Source organism: Podarcis vaucheri (genome assembly GCF_965113315.1).
Source record: "Podarcis vaucheri genome assembly, chromosome: 11".
NCBI lineage: Eukaryota > Metazoa > Chordata > Lepidosauria > Squamata > Lacertidae > Podarcis > Podarcis vaucheri.
In genome coordinates this window covers 50,353,824-50,375,020 of record NC_138749.1, presented here as the reverse complement: position 1 = coordinate 50,375,020, position 21,197 = coordinate 50,353,824, and the positions used below count along the sequence as shown (strand labels likewise).

General features: G+C 42.5%; 1 protein-coding gene across 2 annotated transcripts in view; it reads right to left on the bottom strand.

Annotated features, from left to right (window-relative positions):
• LMNB1 (lamin B1) overlaps positions 1-20,623 on the bottom strand; it is a 29,168-nt gene extending 8,545 nt beyond the window's left edge. The window contains exons 1-5 of one of the 2 annotated variants that reach the window (XM_082191592.1): positions 20,601-20,623; positions 18,682-18,843; positions 4,081-4,237; positions 2,549-2,674; positions 1,340-1,510 (exon numbers count right to left, since the gene is read on the bottom strand). In XM_082191592.1, the coding sequence (XP_082047718.1) occupies positions 1,340-1,510; positions 2,549-2,674; positions 4,081-4,237; positions 18,682-18,843; positions 20,601-20,608 (624 nt within the window). In that variant the 5' untranslated portion in view covers positions 20,609-20,623. Of the gene's footprint in view, positions 1-1,339; positions 1,511-2,548; positions 2,675-4,080; positions 4,238-16,242; positions 16,629-18,681; positions 18,844-20,600 lie in introns of those variants that run through there. The other variant, XM_082191591.1, reaches the window with a different exon arrangement.
• Between the last annotated feature and the right edge of the window lie 574 nt (positions 20,624-21,197).

Below are 21,197 nucleotides of genomic sequence, written 5' to 3'. Positions count from 1 at the left end.
ACCAAGATAGCAAATAATGTTCAAAGGAATGCAAGGATTTACTAGAAAAACCATCAAAGTGACCTTCTGAACTTATAGAATGGCTCCTCAATAACTTTCAACAGTGATCCAAAACTGTTCAGAGTCATATAGCTACAAGTGAACTCAACTTAGTTGAAGGTAATGGTGTTGTTGCTTAATGCTTTTAAAAGAAAACAATCCACACAGCTATACTAAAGTTGCAAGTTTTCCAATGCAATGAAGTACAGCTTCACAAGACAGCACAAAGATTAACAGACAGTATCTTAAGAATGCCTTCTGAGGCTAGCTAAGTTTTAAGGCTACATATGAAGGAAAGAAACACAGTAAGCAGGAAATTCATTTGACTGCCGAATGACTCCGTCTTGGAAAAGCACTACAGTCATACCTCATGTTACATTTGCTTCAGGTTGAGCATTTTCAGGTTGCATCCCGCGGCGACCCGGAAGTACTAGAAAGGGTTACTTCCGGGTTTCACTGCTCGTGCATGCGCAGACGCTCAAAATGCCGTCACGTGCATGCGCAGAAGCGGCAAATCGTTACCCGCACAGACGCGGGTTGCGTTCTGCTTATGTTGCGAGCAGGCCTCCGGAACGGATCCCGTTCGCAACCAGAGGTACCACTGTATTCACTATGTTAAGACCTTCAGGATCTCCATAGAAGTAAATCTACAAATGCGAGCAGGAGTCTTTAGGTGCATAGCAAAGGCCCTTTCAGCTCAAGTAGGATGCACAAGACAAGGAAATGGGATAGCCTGGAATGTTGGCCAGATATGGAGGACTAGCAGTAACTTTGGCTGCACTGATTGGATAGCACTTAAATGGTGCGGGCCCGCACTACCTTTTCTTAAGCAAGTGGTTTCTGAACAGCTCATTCTGTACTAGATCAGTCAAGTATGACACAGGGAAGCCTGCAGCCCCAGGTTGACTATAAGAAAACGCCCTGCTCTTCAAACATTCCAGTTGTCTACAGTAACTCATCTTTAACATTAGCAAAGTTTTTCTGAAATGTTAACATGCACCCTTCTCGACTTGAATATATATTCCACTTTGCTTCTTTGCCCAGATTAAAAGAAATTGTGTTGAGTTTTATTCACTACAGCTACACTAGTTCAAAATAAGTTGTTTTTAAAAGGAGCATTCACGTTAAAGGAAATTTCTATTTTGTATATTGGTGTTTTAACCCATTACTACCTATCAATCTCTAGAAGAAATGAAATTTAAGCTCACATCCAGAAACAGTTTCTATTTCAATTATTCAGACAAAGTTTCTGCAACACAACTATCAGGATTTTATTATATGCAAGAGTAAATATTAATACTTTGGCATGGTATGTCTCTTCAAGCTCCTCCTTATACATTTTCACTTGCACATCATGCTGCTCTCTCATTTCTTGAAGCGCCTGAGCAAGTTTGTGCTCATAATCTATCCGACGCCCGGAGTCCACCTCAACAAGACGGGTCTCATGCTTTCTTCTTGTCTCATTGATTTCCTAAGGAGGAATAACATTACTTTTCAATAACACAATTTCACTTAGCAAAGAAAAGCAAGGATGGCATATTAAATAAAGTATGACCCCATTGGCTTTCCAGCTAGATTGCAATTGCTTTGTGTACTGATAAGAAGGAAAGTCTCGCTTAAATAGGTTTCTTGGGGCTCAGCTTTTAAGAGAAATACTCCAAATATATATTTTTGGATATGCCACTTTTACGAGGGTGCCCCCCCCCAAATCTTCTTACTAAATGTGCTCCAATATATTACTTTTATGAGCTTGGGGATTAGAATGGGTATCCTCTTGGGATTGCTTCCAGTCTTAGGGTTCTTTATTTGTAAGACTGGATCTGAGAATATTGCTAAAAAGGTCAAACCAGTTCTTCTGTTAAGTAAACAGTCCTGGCCATGTCTCTTAAATACCCCCCTTTTGCCATGTAAGCTAGGGCAATGGGCTGGCACAGGAAATAGCTGGAAACACTTCAGGTATAGAAAAATGAGGGTATATCTCCTCCTTCACTGATTGGAAGCAATGCTGAGACAGACAGGGATACAAGCACAAAAAAACCCACAGTCTTGGAGAGTCTGAAGTAAAGATGGAGAAATGTATTCGGTTTGCTTTTATAAGCAACCGACCTTATACTCACTTCCCATACTAATACATGGATCAAAACGCAGCATGCTTCGGAGAGCATGCTTTCGCAAATGTTATGATTGTTCTCTATTCAAAATTTTTACCAAAATGCATAAAACATGTATTTTAGGATAAATCACCTTTAGAAATACATACATTAAGACATAGCACACATCCATATTTAATTTCAAATCAAAACACCAATTTGTGTTGTTTTTAAAATCGAAGTTTAGTGCTGTAACAGGACAGACTTTGGGATAGACACATGTGCAAAATTGACACAGATCAGAAATAGACTGATCCATCTATCACTACTTGGAGGCAGACACAGAGACCTGATTTGAAGCCAGGGTGCACACTGGCTTGTCACTGCATAACATTACCTTAGAACCTGAACTATATTACCTCTTCATAAATATTTTTTCGGAACTCCAGGTCTTCAATCAAACTTTGACAGCGATTTTCAAGATCCACTTTCAGTAAAGTTTCATCCACGAGCTGCTTCTTAGCAGCAGCTAAAGCTGCTTCAAGCTTAAAAGAAATAATTACAAATTAGCAAAAACACAATTCCAGCATAAAATAATTATCACAAGTAAAAATTAAGTGCCATCTGGCAAAGTTTTCATAAAGCTGGCCAATTATAGAATAAAGCACATTTGATGCACTGAAGTTAAGTTCACTCTTCATTTACTGATCCACAATGTCTCACGTACTGTTGTTTGGTTTATCATCATGGGAACAAGCAACAGCAAGTCTTGGGGCTTACACACTGCACCCCTTTGCCTGGCATAAAGAGCTGGGAGGTTTTTGCTTCAGTTCAAAACTAACATTAGGTAAGTGAACCCAGACAAGCCACAGTTAGTCTTAGCCAGTGTGAAAAATGCATATATAAACTAGGCACCAAATAGCTCCCCTTAAACCAAGGTTACACTCACCAAAATGGAATGTCTAGTTGCCATTTTGGGGCAAGACAGCTCTATAGCCTTATTGTTCAAATGGACTGACTGTGATTATCAGTTAAACATATGGCTAGTTCAGATGACGACTCTGGGCTAGGTCAAGAGCATTGAGAACTTAAAGAAGTCACTTGATTCAGGAGCAGTCCACATATATACTGGCCTATTCCAACCTATTTTTCTTAATGGTGACTGTCCCTGCTCAGGGTGCACAGAAAAGTAATTTGGTTCCAGAAATTCATTCTGATTGTGCAGATAACATATAACTAATAGAATTCTACAAGATGGGGTCTTAGTGTGTGAAAACAGTCCATTCAATGATCCCCAGATGGTGGATATGCCAGATGCCATCCTGGCACCCAGGAATCTTCACATGGTCGCAAGTGGTAAAAGCTAGCTGCAAAATGCGCCTGGCACCTGGCTAATGTCAAATACTGGTCATAGCAATGATTGGCCAAAACAAGTAAATTTCAACCCATAGTTTAGGAAAACGGATCTGCTTCAAATAACCATAGTTAGGATTAACTAATTTACAGTCTGACCACAATGCTAAACTGTAATTGATCTAAATCAAAAGTTAAAGGTTTTGATTGCCTCCTGGCTGCACCAAAACAGCTGAGGTGCGAGTGCATGAGATCTAGGCTACTGTACATTACAGTAACCATTATCATTACATCCAAACTAGGCTATTATGAGAAACTAAGTTGCTTCCTATGGTGTCACAAGTGCAATAGACTTCAGGTTGCACAACAGACTTCACCTTCCTTTCCCACCCCCCATTGTAGCCTCCTGTTCGCCCCAAAATCTGCTCTGGTGTGCAGATCCCACCCCGTAATTTCTCAACACACTCACCAGTTTTGTTTTAATTAAAATAGTGAGCATTATTAACTACTCAACGAGCTGTAGCCACATTTGTAAGATGCTGTTGCTGCTTATTCCAAGCTGGCCTGAAGCGCACTGTGTAGTAACTTATATATTTACCTGAGCAATCTGATCTTTTAAATCTTCAAGGTCCACCTCCAGGCTTTTCTTGTCACCAAGTGCTGTGGCAAGTGCAGCTTCTTTAGCATTCAGAGCAGCTTCAAACTCTCGAAGCTTAAGCATTGCTCCATTTAGATCAGATTCTTTTTTTGCATAGCTAAAAACAACAATAATTAAAAAACAGGAAAACGAAGTTCAATAAGGTGCCTCAGATATTTTCTTCAATGCAAGATGAAACTTAAAAAGAGCTGTATGACTATAGTTGGATTCCACTGGTTTGTGGGGAATGGAAAATCTGCTAAAAGACTGAAACTCTAGTGAGATGTAATTTACTTCATCCTTACAGTTCTTAATATATAAGCCAGGTGAAAATAAAAGTCTCATTCTGTGTAATCCTTTCTAGTGAAGAACTAGTACAGTGGTACCCTGGGTTACGGACGCTTCAGGTTACAGACTTCACTAACCCAGAAATAGTATCTCGAGTTAAGAACTTTGCTTCAGGATGAGAACAGCAATTGTGCAGCGACGGTGCGGCAGCAGCGGGAGGCCCCAATAGCTAAAGTGGTGCTTCAGGTTAAGAACAGTTTCAGGTTAAGAACGGACCTCCAGAACGAATTAAATTCTTAAGCCGAGGTACCACTGTAACACTAAACTAATATTTCATCATAGTACATAGCTAGATTTTCATAAGTTATTAAGATTTTGCTGGCTGTATATAAACCAATCAAAAACACTTAGCTATTTTTGCAACGCAAGCACTCTATGTGAAGAATAAGATTGCAAAGATGCTAAGATTAAGTATAGCCTCTATTTTATAGAGAAAAACCAAAGTGCAATATTAACTTGCTGAATGACTGTAGAACCTGAAGTTCAAGTTATTCAGCACACTCAACTGCTTTTAGCACCATCATAAAATTGTTATTGTGCAGCTGGGACACTAGCACTGTAAAAAGTAAAAGCCCAAAACATATCTACAAAAAACTTTGAATTTGGTACAATCCAAATTATGTGCCAGGGAAAGCAGTTCTGTGAGCAGAATAAAATACATAAGCAGAACAAATTTGTACAATCTACTCTCCTTTTCCTAGTCATGGGGAAAAGGCAAGCAGCTACTCAAGTTACTAAAACTCCACTCACAGCCACTGGAATAAATTTAATGGGTCTACGCTGAGTAAAACTTGGTGGGATATGCCCTATAATTTTCTCTCTCCTTGCTGCACATCTATAGAGCTCTTAGGTAGAAAACTTAGATGAAGAGTGATTTGATGTCCTTCAGGCCCCAGAACGGAAGCTACCCCAACAGTACATAAGTTGGTGGGCAGACCTGCAGCGGAAACCAAAAAAACCACAATTCTTCCCAATGCAAACACTGAGGTGGGCCTTCATAAGTTTCATAGGAAGCCAGCTTATGAAATCCTCGTCTTAATGAGAACATACTAGAGACTTTGTATATGTAACAAGTACTTTACCAAGCATTTACTTATTTGCTTAAGTGTTGTACAACTGTGGTTTTTATGTATTTGTTTATTTATAAACTACTTCACAGCTAAAGCTATCAAAGCTGTGTAATGTTATAATGCAGTTCCTTATTGTGGGGTGCCATACCCCATAACTGGAATATCCATTGTTCTCCATACTGTCACCAAGATGAGTCTGGGCTACAGAGAAGAAACAGAAATTCCATTCTCAGCAAGTAAGGCAGTTTCCAAATCCAATAGCTCAGGGAACAGATTAGTCTGACCCGGAAGAGATAACAAGAGGTGGAACATACTAAGAACACACACATTTATTCGTTTTTACCAGGAACCTGGTTTACCTCTTGGGCAAAATTGAGTTTCTTTTCTTTTACTTACTATTACCTTTATGGGTTTCCAGAATACTGAGCAAGATGGTCTGGCTTAGTAAAGGGCAGTTTCTGAGTCTCCTAGGTAAAAATGCAAGTAGTCTCAAACCCTTTGCCACAACACTATTCACAAAACATGAGTTTCAGGGCCACTACAGCCATTTCACCACAGCTAGGGCTTGCAATTCAATGGGCTAGACTGAATGTAAAGGAAGCAGGCAGCTGCTGGCCAAACAAACCAGTAGGGGTGCTAGGTTCACACATGCGACCAAGCCACTGTTCGGTACTAGGAAACCTCCAGTCTGGAGCCTAATTAGGGTTAGGTCTGCCAGGCCGCCCCATTGGGACCATGACATGATTTGGCTTGAACTATGCCCACCTGTTATCACCTGACATCAGGCGCAGCACAGGTAATCCTGTGTGGCAAATTAATCACCAAGCATCAGGAGTGCATTCGAAGGGCACTCTTGAGTCTTCCTTTGCTGCTGGTGGTATACTTCACTGCTTTTTTAAATTTGGCACCCAATTCAAAAAACAGTAAATTACTGTAATGTAGATGGTGATTTGTTCTCTCTTTCCTGGGAACCTAAGTTTGTTCCCCACCCCTACCCCATATATGCTTTTAAAAAGTGATAAGGCAGTAAAAAAATACAGTGAAAAGTAACTTAGTTTTAAGATTTCAAGCACAGCCTTTAAAAACATATAGTACCTAATTATTACAGGCTGTAATATTCAGCATCAATGACCTTAAGAGAATAATATTGACTAGCTTTTTCTCTCTGCATTATTATTGTCCTTAGTTATCAATGGCTATTTACACCATCAGCTCAAGATGATGTACAATAAAACCAGCAAAAACACAGTTAAACACACAAAAAGAGCAGATGTATTTAAATCAAAACAATACAAAATAGACACTCATGGCAGAGACCCAGTCACCCAGCTGGTAAATTCTGTTTCTAGAAAGTTCAGATAGTGTGCACCTATCTTATCTTGAAAAGAATGCCACCCTACATCCATGCCCTATTTGGGGGCGGGGTATGCTAAGGAGTATCTGAGACATATTAAATTCATGAAAGTTCAAAAACTCTTGATTTAAGAGTACTGTGTTACACCAAACACGTGGGGCCAGCACATGACAAATTGGCCAGTTTTCAGTAAATACTTGAAGTGACCCAGCTGCCTTACTTTGCCGTAACCATATGGCACATTTGGCAAATCACTGAAAAGCTTACAATTATAGTAGTTGTATGCTGAATCAGAGTAAATGACAGACAAGAGCTTCATCTACCTATAGTCTGATTTCATAAGCACAAGGATTCAAACACTGAAAATAATCATTGTGCCAACAGTACAACGGCCATGTGCAAAAGGGATGATTTGGATAATAGTCTGAATTGCAACTGAGGGGAAAACATTCATTTAAATCAGATTATACTAACTCTCCTATTGAGGTCCATACTTTAACACAGCAATATGGACTTGGGACAGCTGTTTCAACTATGTTTACCCTCTGAACAGTTGCCCTGTGCACCAGCTGAAGTATACTTAACACTTGCTGAATCAATCAAGTCATTGTCTTAATAACAGGCCCATAGGGATGTAGATTTTCAAGGCAATTTCATAAATATGCCTTTTTTAAAAAAGGAAGCAGGAAAGTAAGAATGAAAAAAACGTTATTTCCTTAAAAGAAATCTTCTGTTCCTGGAACTGGATGATAGTAACAGGGAGAAAAATTGTACAAGATTCTGTTCCTCTTAGCTGCTGCCAATCTTACTATGTAAGCTAAATGATTGACAGCTAATAGATACTGTACAACCTTTCACGTCTGCAGCTGTGTGCTTAAGAGTTTCTCTTGTGGCAATCCTCAACCTAGCAGTTCCAAAATATAGTCTATACACTTATTCACCACAGAACTTTCAAACACTACGGTATTGATTAATGTGAAATTGGCACTACATGCAGTATATTCTTTTTAAATTGTGTTCTAATTTATTTAAGTGTTTTAAAACTTACTTTTCATCACATTTAAATAATAGGAGGAAAATTAAGACACAAAGTCTGAAGATTACAGAAGCCCCTGTTACTGATATGAAGTCTAGTTTTCTACAATAATATTTAGATGGCAAAAGTACCATGCTTTACAATTTACTCTTAGGCAAGATTTCACAATCTTGCAAGCAATTTGAAACTGATGTATTTGGTTTCAGGTAATGCCACCCAATACAGATTTTACAAGCATCTGATTTGAGATTTACTAACAAGCATTAAGTATTATACCACAGAACTTCACATATCCATTTCACTTTTCCAACCCTGTCAAACTTATTTTGACCATATTCAAAATCATGCAGTAGCAGCACAAGGAATGAAGCAAAGTTGAGGTACAATTAACAAGCAGCTAGGTTTGTTTCCTACAGTAGAATGCACAAGGGTAATAGGCAATACACTTACCAAGGACACAAATCCATCCTATTTACTGCTATATGTATGCAGGCAACTCCCATTTACATGTGATCTATTTGTATGTGACTGCACACATGCGTGGTGCCGGGTATTCGGAAATAGGGAGCACACTCCTGTCTTGCAAGGAAACTCACCCCAAAGGATCTCATCGTGAACTGGAGGGGCAGCGGGGCTTTGTTGAACTGTTCAGCCTCACGGCCTAACAACTGACGTGCAGGCTGGGTTCGAAATTAGTAGGGTGCCAGGCACATTTCACGCCTGGCACCCTACTAAATGTGCCCGCACATTTGCGAGCACCTCAAAAAAGTCTGGGTGCCATTTTTTGCACCTGGCTTACACTAAAGGATTACTGAACTATATGTGCTTTGAAGCCTTGAAGTATGCAATAAGGATAGACAATATGCTAAGGAGTTTAACAATAAAGAGTAGTGTGTTTTGAAAACTGAAGCATGATATCAATATTTTTAGTATAAACACCAAATTAAACACAAATTAACAATTTCTGCTAAAAATGTGATATTAACAATGTGTCACTTATGTGAATTGCGTATTATTTGACCCCCTCCTCTGGCAATCTGCACAAAATTTTGCTTGATGGTTGCCATTAATTTGATTTTAATTTGTTTTAATTAATTTTATAATGAATGTTTTGGAATGTTGAATTATTTTGATTGTTGTTAGCCGCCCTGAGCCCAGCTTCGGCTGGGGAGGGCGGGATATAAATAAAATTTATTATTATTATTATTAGTTCATGCTTATCAAAATAATAAATAGAAAGTGTGGCCGACCCCCCTCCCCCAAAATGGCCAATAGACATTCTGTTTTGGCATCCACAACCCAGGTCCCATTTGGCTCTTAGCTTTTCTATCCCAGTTTCTAACACTGTGTGCCAGGTAGCGCAGCAGCAGCCACTTCCCAGTGCATCAGCTGAGCAAGCCCTGCTGCCCCTCCAGCTCACGCTGAGATCTTCTTTGGGTTCTGGGGACACGTCTGATGCTAGGAAGTGAGGCTGAGCAGCTCAATAAAGCCCCACTGCCCCTCCAGCTTGCGAGGAGATCCTTCCCAGAGCCCGAAGAGGTCCTCTTTGGGATCTTAGGTGGGTTTTCTCACGAGCCACTATGGTTCTCCAGGGTGCTCACCTGTATACAGGTGATATACAGATATACCTGTATATCTCTTACAAGGGTTTTTCTCACTGGGTTGTTACTCATTTTAACAGCAGAAGTTAAGTAGTTCACCCAGAACTGAGTGCTTATACAAGATTGTTCTTAACATTAATGGAGAAAGCAGCTCTCTATAATATTGGTTTTTCCCTTCTTAACTTCCAGAAAGCCAACCTGCTACTTAAAGTTGAATACAACCTTAAGAGATATGTCAAAACACACCACCCACAATTAGGAATCACAGATTTCTGCATTTTATCTGGCTATTCATATAAGCTAACGTAAGAAGTAACAAAGGAACCAGTGATTATATTAAACTTAAGTATTATACTTACGTGTAAGTGCACATTTCACAGCTCAAACAGGAGTTACCACAGATGTACTTTAATCCAAGCCCTACTTCTAAATCACACAAAATTTGCTTCTAACTCAAAACCTTTGCAAAAAAAGAGAAGAAGTTTCAACTCGTTTTTGAGGTAGGAATACAATAACTCAACCACCATCCAATTAATTAGAACATGACATCTAAATAACCCCACATGGGCTTGGAACTAGATAAACTGCTTCGCTTTTGCCAATCATGTGCAAATCAGGCCTTAAGATGAGAAGCTGGGCCTGAGGATTTAAAACAAATAGATGAGAATCAAATTACTGGCACTTTAAGATATCCCCCCCACCCCCACCCCCGGTTTCCAACCTTGTTTTCATTAATATGGAAAAGCCTGTTTATTAAAGGTTTAAGGGGGTAGTCTGCACAGAAATTCCTGTCCCCTCAAAAGATGTACATTTACTTTGATCTCAAAGTATCCCATTCACCATAATTATTCTAGCAATTTGCAAATCCAGCTTTTCAGTGGTAAGCTGGAGTTCCCAGAGAAATAGAATCCATATAGTTACACTATTCAGTCACTAGGCAGAAAACCACATCATATTTCTACTATAAGATGCTTCAGAGCTAATTATGACAAGCGAACACATGCACAGCACTAGTTTATTTTCCCAGTTTTTTAAAAACGAATAAATGTAATTTAGAAAGCGTACAACTTCAACAGAAGCAACAAGAAAAGGGGCAACAGTTAAGCACAATACTTCTCAACTTCATTCTGCTACAGATTTAACAAAGCTACTCAATTTGGAATTGACTGACAAATGATGAAGTGCCTGGAGACACACAGTCAGGTCATGTATCCACAGCAGTGACCAGAGAAGAAATGACTGCTAGAGGGGCACAGAGAGAAGAGATGTCATGACGCATCTGTAGCAGTGAAACCAGACGCCTTCATCTGCTCCAGCTGCAATAAAACATGTCTCTCCTGTATTGATCTCCATCTCAAGACAGAAGGAATGAATGAGTTCATCCTCCTGAAATCATTTTTGGACCCATGCACTGCTTTTTCAAGTAACAGATTTTAGGGCAAAATGCGGCAGAGGCATCTGCTAACTTAAGGAAAGAGGAGACATTTTTGCTGATTCCCTCTTTATCCCTCCTCTTCATGCCACTTACCACAGGAGGGTCCCCCAAACCATCTAGAACATTATTGGAGAGAATGCAGTGGACTGAGAAGTAATAAATAATCTCTTTAATTAGCAGGCACTTCTGCTAGATTAAAAGCCATTTCACATGCATAATTCCCACACTTAATTTCACCCTTACAATTTAGACCAGCTATACAAAACCCTAGAAGTTACTGCTACATAGAAACCTAATTATGAAAAGAGCAAGGCAACAGAAACTCAGTAAAGATGGCCTCAAGATTTAAGAACCACCACCAAGCCACAAGCAACGGTCTTCACAAAAGCAGAACACTGTAACTCCAACCAACTATTGTGGATTCTCCTATTCTACTGCCAACATATGAAAACATAATTTTATCTCAAGCACTCTAGTCAATTTGAAAGTGCCCAGCAAAAAATTAACAAGTGTGTGTTTGTGTGTGTACAGATAGATGGTTCTACAAATTTATCCTTCATGACTCCATTGCCACCACATATGGACTGATGGATGTGCAATGTATCTCCTAACACAAAAAGATACATACCTGGCTCTACAAGAATGATAGCATCACCTTCTTTTCCTCACTGCAAGACAAAGTCCCTAAGCTGCAGCAGCTAGACACATTATTCTTCCTCCCAAATATTTATATATACTAATACACCTCACAAAACCAGAAGGCTGTTATCTGAGACTATTACTAATGTTTAGAAGTAGCTTTTCCCAAGCTTTAAAACTTGCCCACCACAAATTATACCACAGCAAATGTTGCTGAGAAGGCACAATTAGTAAAACAGAGCTCTGAATATGGTGGCAACAAAGCTTTGAACTCTAATTTATAGCATTAAAAAACCAGTTAGCAGTTCAAACGTGCAAGTTGAATCAAGAAAAGCATGCAAGCAGACGCAAAGAAGGACGCCATAAGCATAACAGCAAAATGAACATAACTTTCTTCTTGAAGAAGTTTTTAGATCAGGGATCAGTCAGCAGGTAAGATGCAACCACTGCAGCAATTTTATCCAATTTAAATATGTGGACAGGGATGATCCAATAGACATTGCATACATGGTACTTTCAAAAAGCTTTTACTATCGGGTCCCTTACCAAAGTGATCTTAACACATGGGATAAGAGGACAGACCCTCTTATAGAGCAGTAACTGGTTAAAGAACAAGAAGCAGAGTGTAGGCTTAAATGGACAGGATGTAAGAACTGGGTCCCTCAAGAATCTGTATTGGAACCAGTACAGTCATACCTCGGGTTACAGCCCCTTCAGGTTGCGTTTTTTCGGGTTATGGTACCCGAACGGGTTACTTCCGGGTTTCGGCGGTCGTGCATGCGCAGAAGCACCGAATCACAGCCCACATGTGCACAGACACAGGTTGCGAACACTGCGGGTTGCGAACGTGCATCCCACACGGATCACATTTGCAACCTGAGCGTCCACTATACTTTATATATTTTTTAAAAAATATGCAGTTGGGGTGAGCAGTGAATTGACCAGGTTTGACCAGGTTTTCTGATGACACCAAATTATTCAGAGCATTAAAAACAGAAAGAGACCGCAAGGAGTTCCAATCATCATCTGAGGCACTTCTTTGCTCTCTCCACAAGACACCTGGGGAGTAGCAACATGAGAAAGGGCCTTTTCTGCAGTGGCTCCCTGTTTGTGGGATGATCTCCACAGGGAGGCTCCCCTGGCACCAGAGTTCAAAATTAGAAGGGTGCCAGGAGCATTTTGCACCTAAAGATTCTCCATTTGTGACCACCTCAAAAAAGTCTGGGTGCCATTCCCCCCCCCCGGCTGACACTCAAGGATTACTGAAATGTATGGAACCTTGAAGTGTACGTTAAGGATAGACAATATGTTAAGGAGTTTCACAATAAAGAGTACAATAGTACCTTGGGTTAAGTACTTAATTCGTTCCGGAGGTCCGTTCTTAACCTGAAACTGTTCTTAACCTGAAGCACCACTTTAGCTAATGGGGCCTCCTGCTGTTCTCATCCTGAAGCAAAGTTCTTAACCTGAAGCACTATTTCTGGGTTAGCGGAGTCTGTAACCTGAAGTGTATGTAACCTGAAACGTATGTAACCCGAGGTACCACTGTAGTGTTTTGAAAACTGATGCATGGTACCAATATTTTTATTGTAAACACCAAATTAAACACGTATTAACAATTTCTGCTAAAAATGTGGTATTAACAATGTGTCACTTATGTGAATTGCATATTAGTTCATGCTTATCAAAATAATAAATAAAAATTGTTGCCGACCCCCCCCCCCGCAACTAGACATTCTGTTTTGGTCCCACAAGCCAGATCCCAGAAGCCATTTGGCTCCTAGCTTTTCTATCCCAGTTTCTAACATTGCCTGGTGCCTTCATTACATATCGTTAGGCCCCAGGCAAAAACATTCTACTTCTCCTAGGCCACTGGAGAGGCACATTTGCAGCACATTCTTTTCCTCAAAGAATTCTAGAACTGTAGTTTACTGCCCCCTCAGAGTTGTAATTCCAGGAGTACTGCCATAAGAATACAGAAGTTGGCCAACTTTGATGATGAAGTGAGCAAAAGATGATTACTTGGCATAGTTTTTCACTGTGAAATATACTACAAAAACTGCAACACCTGAACCATTTTTTCAAGGTATCCAAAATTGTCTTAAATACAAAATTGTCCTAAATAAATTTTAAAAAGCTTTTAGAACATATAATTAAATACATCTTACACAATTTCACTTAAACGATTGCAACAGTACACTGCCAACAAACAAAGAAATGCAGAGCTTGGGAGGGGGATCAGAGAAGAGAACAGGAAAAATGGCAGGCAACAGGACTTCTAGCGCCTTTCCGCTCCCCCTCCACTACACCCATTCTGTTTCAGAATAAGATTGGGGGGCAGAGGTCTACAGGGAGAAAAGTCTCATTGTGTTCTTACCCCAAGTGTATGGCCACACACCACATTTGAAAATGGTTTAAAAAAACCAGGGAATAGCACAAGTGGAAGCTTCCTAAGAAACAAATTTCGGGTGCCATTAACAAAAAATAAAAAGGCAAAGCAACAGCAACAGCAAACTGACAGCACACAACTGTTAAAGGAAAGTTTTAATAGCACCCCTGAAAGCATTCCTTGGCAGAGCTCTGGAGGTGTATGAATCAAGCTTATCAGTGCAAGCAAGCACCTGCTCATTCCAAAGAAGTGAGGCCAGCCAGCAAAAGGAACATACCCAATACTAGAAAGCATACAAAATGGAAAAGGTTCCATGGAGTTATGAACCAAATTATTCACTGAGTACTGGAGAAAAGGAGCTATCTGCCTTCTCCCAAAGTTACACACATTTCTTTAGGCAGGCAGCTCTGCAAAGCTCAAAAATGTAAACATGAACATAAACAGGAGTGATTTCAATTCTCACATGTATTGTTAATGCTTGACCAGGAATGCTCTTATCAAAATAGGAAAAAAATTCATATCACGCGCTTCTCTTTCAAGAACTGCATTTAAAATAAGTACCAATCTTGTTGCAATATATCTCGCCGGGTTTTCCCCCCCTAAAATCAACAAAAGCAAACACAGAAAAACTTCCCCTTCTATTTTAGCTCTAAAGTGGACTACCACTTTAGATAAGCTATTTAAAAAGTTAGCCAAATTGTGTAAGTTGACAACTTTGTACATAAGTATCACATGTTAATAACCCATGTATTTAGATCAAATCTGAACATATGAAATGATGATGAAAACATGGCCCACCCCAGTGTCATACACCTCATACTGTCAGTTAGGCCGGAAACTGCTCTTAAGAAGAAACCTCCCAGCCCTCTTTTTCATTCATTCAAATATTACCACACTAGCTATAGCACATGGCAGCAGCTAGAGGAGTCAGATTAATATGCTCACTACTCGAGAAATGAATGGGAGGAAAGGGGAGGAGACAATAACGCGCTCTCAAACCATGCCTGATTCTCATCTCTCAATGGAGTAAAATGTGGATTTTGAATCTGTTGTTAGCTCAGGCTTTGCCTTGTTTTAGTGAAGATTACAAAACATGCTTACTTTACTGCTCACCTTTACAAATAGAGCATAGAGAACATGCATGGACAGAAATACAAATAAATTAACAGAAGGAACCAGAAAGGAGGAACCGAACATCATGCGCACTTCTATAAAACAGGATGAAAAGTGTTGCCGAGGGAAACACATGAATAAAGAGTTCTCTCACACCAAAATCTCTACGTAGATAGCACGATTCTAACTTCTGACATGGTATCTCCCCAAACATGAAAGTGAGGGGAAGTTATCAAACCCTCTTATGAAACGAGCTTCATGGAGGAGTTCCACGCTGACCTATATTAACTGCTTTGGGGGCACGCAAATCTAAGGTGGCCACCCCAAGCAGGAGTAGAGAAGGCATGAGGAAGTATGGTGTGGAGATTCCAAGGGACAGGGTGGGGTTGGAGGCAGGAAATGGAAGAGGGTCTATGACGTCAACATGCAAGCAGCGGAGTAAGACCCAGACTCTGGTCTCCCCAGCAGGCAGTCCGCTTCAGTCATGTGCTGCAATGTGAGAAGGGAGCTTCTTGGGGACCAAGAGAGGCCACATGCTCCTGGCCTGATGACCCCCAGCCAGTGTTAGAAAGTGGGATATGAGAGCTAGGAGCTAAACGGCACCTTAAAACGAGGTTACAGGCGCAACAACGGAATGTCTGGGCACATGCATTCTATAACAAGAATACAGTGCTGAAAATGAATGAACGGCAGCTAAAATATTATGTTCATTTTTCACCTGGTTTAGCCCACCCCCGTAATATCTTTAAGAGCGTCTCTTCTCCGGTCTTCGGAAGTGGGGAGGCAGGGAAAGCTCCTCTTTTCCTTCCACTCTGCAGTTTTAATCGGAAATCTAAGGCGCAGTGCTATGCCCAGAGCTCAGAAACAGCACGCAAAACGCGCCCAGAACAATGGGAGTTTGGAACACCGAGTGCCAAATGGAGTGAAATATTGGGGGGGGGGGAGCCCCGCCTCACACAATCACATGATGTTGTGCACGCGCAACATTTGAATGCCCATCAGCTTTGGGCGGGGGGGAAACCCTCTCACATATTTTATGGGGGGGGCTAGCCCAAGGAATTGGCTTCTATGAACTCTTATTGAAGCCAAGATAGGACGAGAGATCGAGGGGGCCTCCGTCTCCTCCTCGGCCACTTACTTGCCCAGGAGCTGGTCGTGCTCGTTGCGGATCTTGCCCAGCTCGATCTGTAGCTTGGCTCTTTCCCGGGCGGTGTCGTCCAAGGCTCTCCGGGCATCGGCGAGCTCGGCTTCGTAGAGGGACTTGAGGCCGGTGAGCTCCCGGCCACGCACCTCCTCTCGCTCGGTGACCTGGAGGTGGAGCGCGCTGTTCTCGATCTCCAGGCTGCGCACCTTGTCGATGTAGACGGCCAGGCGGTCGTTGAGCTCGCGCAGCTCTTCCTTCTCTTGCAGGCGGCTGATGCGCGTGGGGCTCAGGGGGGTGCTCGCCGCGCTGCCCCGAGAGCGCTGCCCCGACGGCGTCGAGGCCATGGCCGCCACCGCCGCCGCCATGGCGCGCAAAAAACGCGCGGGGAAAGGTAAAGAAGCCCAAAGGGGGAAAAAAGAGGGGGAAAGAGCCCGAAAGGGGTTCAAAAGCGGAGAGCTTGGCAATGCAAAGGTTAAAAGAAAGCACAGCAATCCTAAAAGCAAATTGCCAAACGAGCAGCGAGGCAGGGAGAGGGAAAAGTTAAGCGCGAAAGGAAACGAACCGAGGATGCAAATGAATGAATAAAAATAATAACCCGCGAGGGTGAGGAAGCGAGCGAGCGGGGGAAAAGGGAGAAGGGGGGGGAGGAGGAGCGAAAAGAAACGAAGGCGGCTCTGCAGGTGCTTCGCTGAGGCGAAATGGATGTTCCAAGCAAATAAAGAAAGGGAGCGAGGAGAAGCGGCTCCTGCTCAGCTGGGACCCGGCGCCGCTGCAAGGAGCGGAGCCACCCGCCCGGCCAGCCTCGCGTATCCCGCCTCCGGCCGCTCCTCCCCGGGCAGAACACACAAAACAGGCGGGCTCTGCTCCGAACCAATATGGCCGTCGCGCGCTCGAGCGCCGGCCCTCCCTCTCTTCCCTTCCTCCTCCTCCTCCGCTCGCCTATGCCCCCACCGCACGTGACCCGCGCACAACCAATAGGGCGCCGAGCGGGGCTCTTCGCCGAGGTCTAGACGCTAAATTCAAAACCCTCAACTGCCGGCGAGGCAGCGGCGCGCGCGCTCTCTCTCTCTCTCTCACACACACAAACACGCCCACCCACGGCTGAAACCCCCAAGTGCGCGTGCGCGGTTAGGCCGCCGACGTTCCTTTCTTCTCTCCCTAGCTCTCCGCCATCTCTTGTGGAGGAGGAGGAGGCGGAGGAAAGGAGCGGGCGGACGGGCTGCTTGTTTATCGGGCCCTGGGACGCTTGGAAGGAGCCGCTGTGTTGTTTTTCTTTCCCCTCGCACACGCATTTGTCCTTCCTGGCTATCTGTGAGGGCTGGCGGCGTGAAACTTCCCCTAGCCGCTGTTAAGCGGGCAGCCCAGCATCCTCTTCCGTTCGGCCTGTTTGAACGCGCGGACCGTTGGCTTTCGGCGGGAAAACCCTGAGGGGAAGCGACGGGGCTGCGTTGGCCAGCTCAGGGTGGCGTCCAAGATGCGGGGATGGGAAGGCCAAGGTTGTGAAACAGGCGGGCTCAGCCCTGCCGTTGAGACAGGTGAGCGCTTCAGGCGCCCCGTCGAAAGAGTCTCGTCCCGTTTTGATGGATACAATAATGGAATACTGAATGGTTTAGTTTTTGTAAAATATGCTGGGATTTATGATATCCAAAATGAATTATGGAAAGAGAAGAAGGGAAGTCAATGGTTTTAAGGATGTTTAAATGAGTATTTTAAATGGCAAAACTGGAAATTTGTGTTTGTGTGTACGTACGTGTGTGTGTACACACACATTTTATATATATATATATACACACACACACACACATATATATATATATACATACACACACACACAAAAGGTCTTGTCCTGTTCTGCCAATGATGTTCTTCCGCAGGCACCCGAGAAGTGGAATGAAGAAATATTCCTGGCAACAAGGGCATTGGCAGGATTATTGTAATAACCAGCAGTTTCATAAGAGTAAATAGTAAAAGTCAATGAATAAAAGAAGTTAATTTAGAATGGGCAGGAAATGATAAAATAAATTCAGGAACGGCACAAAGAGGAAGAAGGAAGTCAGGTTTCGAAATGTTAAAATGACAGTAAAACTATTGAAATAACTGAAAATCATAAATATAAAAAATAATGATAAAGTAACTTGGCCGCACACCTCTCCATTGACAGGGATGCCTTTTGCTGCTCTCTGTCTTGTTAGTTCTTACGTTTGTACACTTCCCTTCAGCTGAACCTCACTAGGCAGTTCACAACATAAAGAAAATGAAAACATACTTGACTGTCGCAGTGCTAACTGGCCTTTCAATCCGTGCTCCAAGGTTTGAGGAGGAAAAGGGGAGTCTTCTTAAAAAAGGCCTGCCTTTTCTCCACAAATAAATTCAGATTACATGTATTCAGATTTAGGAAATTGTGTGAAGGAAGTTCCTCCCCGCCTGTCCTACCTTGCCAGAAAAGTGGGAGCAAGTGGCTGTTTCGTTACAGCCTGCCAGGTCCTCCGCCCCTTGTAAATATGTACTCCCATTTCTGCAAAGCTACAACTTTTCCCTTGCTTCAGCGAAAAGAGGCCTCCTTTCTGCAGCAGGTGGAGTTTTCTTGGCATTTCGCTTGGAGGCAATGGACACAAGACGAACTAAGATTTATAAGACAATGCTGAGCAGATCTCAACGTTGTATCTCCTATAAGGAAAACAAAAACTCATTGGCAGGTTCTCTTCCGATAAAAAAATATGCAATTCTGAGGAGGGGCTGGTAAGCCACTGCTAACGTTATTTGTCAACGGCTGTCCTGTACACATGACATGCAGTGGACGCTCGGGTTGCAAATGTGATCCAGGCGGGATGCACATTTGCAGCTCACAGTGTTCAGAACCCCCAGTGGCGCATTTGCACACACGGGGGTTGCGATTTGGCGCTTCTGCTCATGCACAAAACGCAATTTAGCACTTATGCGCATGCGTGACTGCCGAAACCCAGAAGTAACCCGTTCCGGTACTTCCGGGTTTCGGCAGGTCCGTAACCCAAAAAAACGCAACCTGAAGCGTCTGTAACCCAAGGTATGACTGTATAGGAAAGCTGGACTCTGATCTCTTGTGCACCTTTCCTTGGAGACTAAAAACCAAGAGAGAGAAAAATATATTATTGTGTGATAATATGTGTGGCAGCCTCTGAAGACGGTTGGGAAGCTTCAGCAAATGCAGAATTCAGAGGCCCAGTTGCTCACTGAAGCAAGACAGTTTAAGCCATCCTGGTTTGACTGCACTGGTAGCCAATTAGTTTCTGGGTCCAATTTAAAGTGCTGGCTTTTACCTATAAAGCCTTAAATGGCTCAGGACTGCAATACCTCAAGGATCGCCTCATATAAATCAACCTGGACTCAGCAATCACCATCTGGGCCCTTTTTTGTATGCTTACTCCAGGAGAGGGTCAGAGGGTTGCAACATGAGAACGGGCCTTTTCTGCAGTGGCTCCCCATTTGTGGTATGCTCTCTCCATGGTGGCTCGTCTGCCGCCTTCATTATCTTTAGGTGCCAGGCAAAAACATTCCCCGTCTCCCAGGCCTTTGACCAATTACCGTATTTACTTAAATCTAATGCACACCTTTTTGCCAAATCACATTGCAAAAATTTAAGTTGTACATTAGATTCGATGGCACATTTACATTCGCCAGCAAATACTTTTTTGGTTTTGAAAATTGAGGTGTGCATTAGATTTGATGGTTCATTGGACTTGAGTAAATACGCTAAATAATGTGGGGGTAATTAGGGAGGCAGGAGAAGTTATATTATTTAATAATATCCTTCCAAACTTGCGTTAGCAAGTTCCATATTTTAGCAGAGTTCCAAACATCGCCCTTTTTAGATTATGCAGTGATCAGCTTGTTGCTGACTCATCTGAGTCTTACTATTAAAGATTCCTTCCTGGTAAAATCCCTTGCCTTTCCCTCTTAAAAAGAATAAACACAAGAATCTGATTAACGTTAATATAAAAATAGGGACACAGGTGGCACTGTGGGTTAAACCACAGAGCCTAGGACTTGCTGATCAGAAGGTCGGCGGTTCGAATCCCCATGACGGAGTGAGCTCCCATTGCTCGGTTCCTGCTCCTGCCAACCTAGCAGTTCGAAAGCACGTCAAAGTGCAAGTAGATAAATAGGTACCGCTCCGGCGGGAAGGTAAACTGCGTCTCCGTGCGCTGCTTTGGTTCACCAGAAGCGGCTTAGTCATGCTGGCCACATGACCTGGAAGCTGTACACCAGCTACCTCAGCCAATAAAGCGAGATGAGTGCCGCAGCCCCAGAGTCGGTCACGACTGGACCTAATGGTTAGGGGTCCCTTTACCTTTACCTAAAAATAGTTTACTCACAGATTCATTCAGGTTCACAGACATATCCCTGAAGGTAGGTTTTGGTTACTTAACAACTACAACTATTCCATAAAGAAGTTAGTCCCAAGTGACTGCGGCTAAGCAGTCACTTAGCCAATTATACAGCAACATCCAAAATGGAGAACACACACACTAATCAGAATGTGGAGGCCGTGCGCTCCTCCATACTAGTACAACAGACCACACCCTCTTCAAGTCACATGTCTACTGTAGGAATGTTGTACTTGACTGCAGTTTTACATCCCACAAATCCATGGCTTTTTAAACTGGAGGGGGATGTTTTTGTTTGTTGCTATGGTATGTATTTTTATGTTTTTATATTGCAAACAGCCTTGCAATTTTTAGGTGAAGCGTGTTATAGAAATTTAATAAATAATAATAAATATCTTAACTGGGTTTGAACTAGCACTCTAGCAATCCATGGGGTCAGAGGGTAGAGCAGCAGTGGGGAACCTGGGGCTCTTTAGATGTTGGCCCCAGCCACCATAGTCATTGGTCAAGGGTGATGGGAGCTGCAGTCTTAACTACATCTCTGGAGGGCCAGAGATTCCCATCCCCTGGGGTAAAGTATAACCC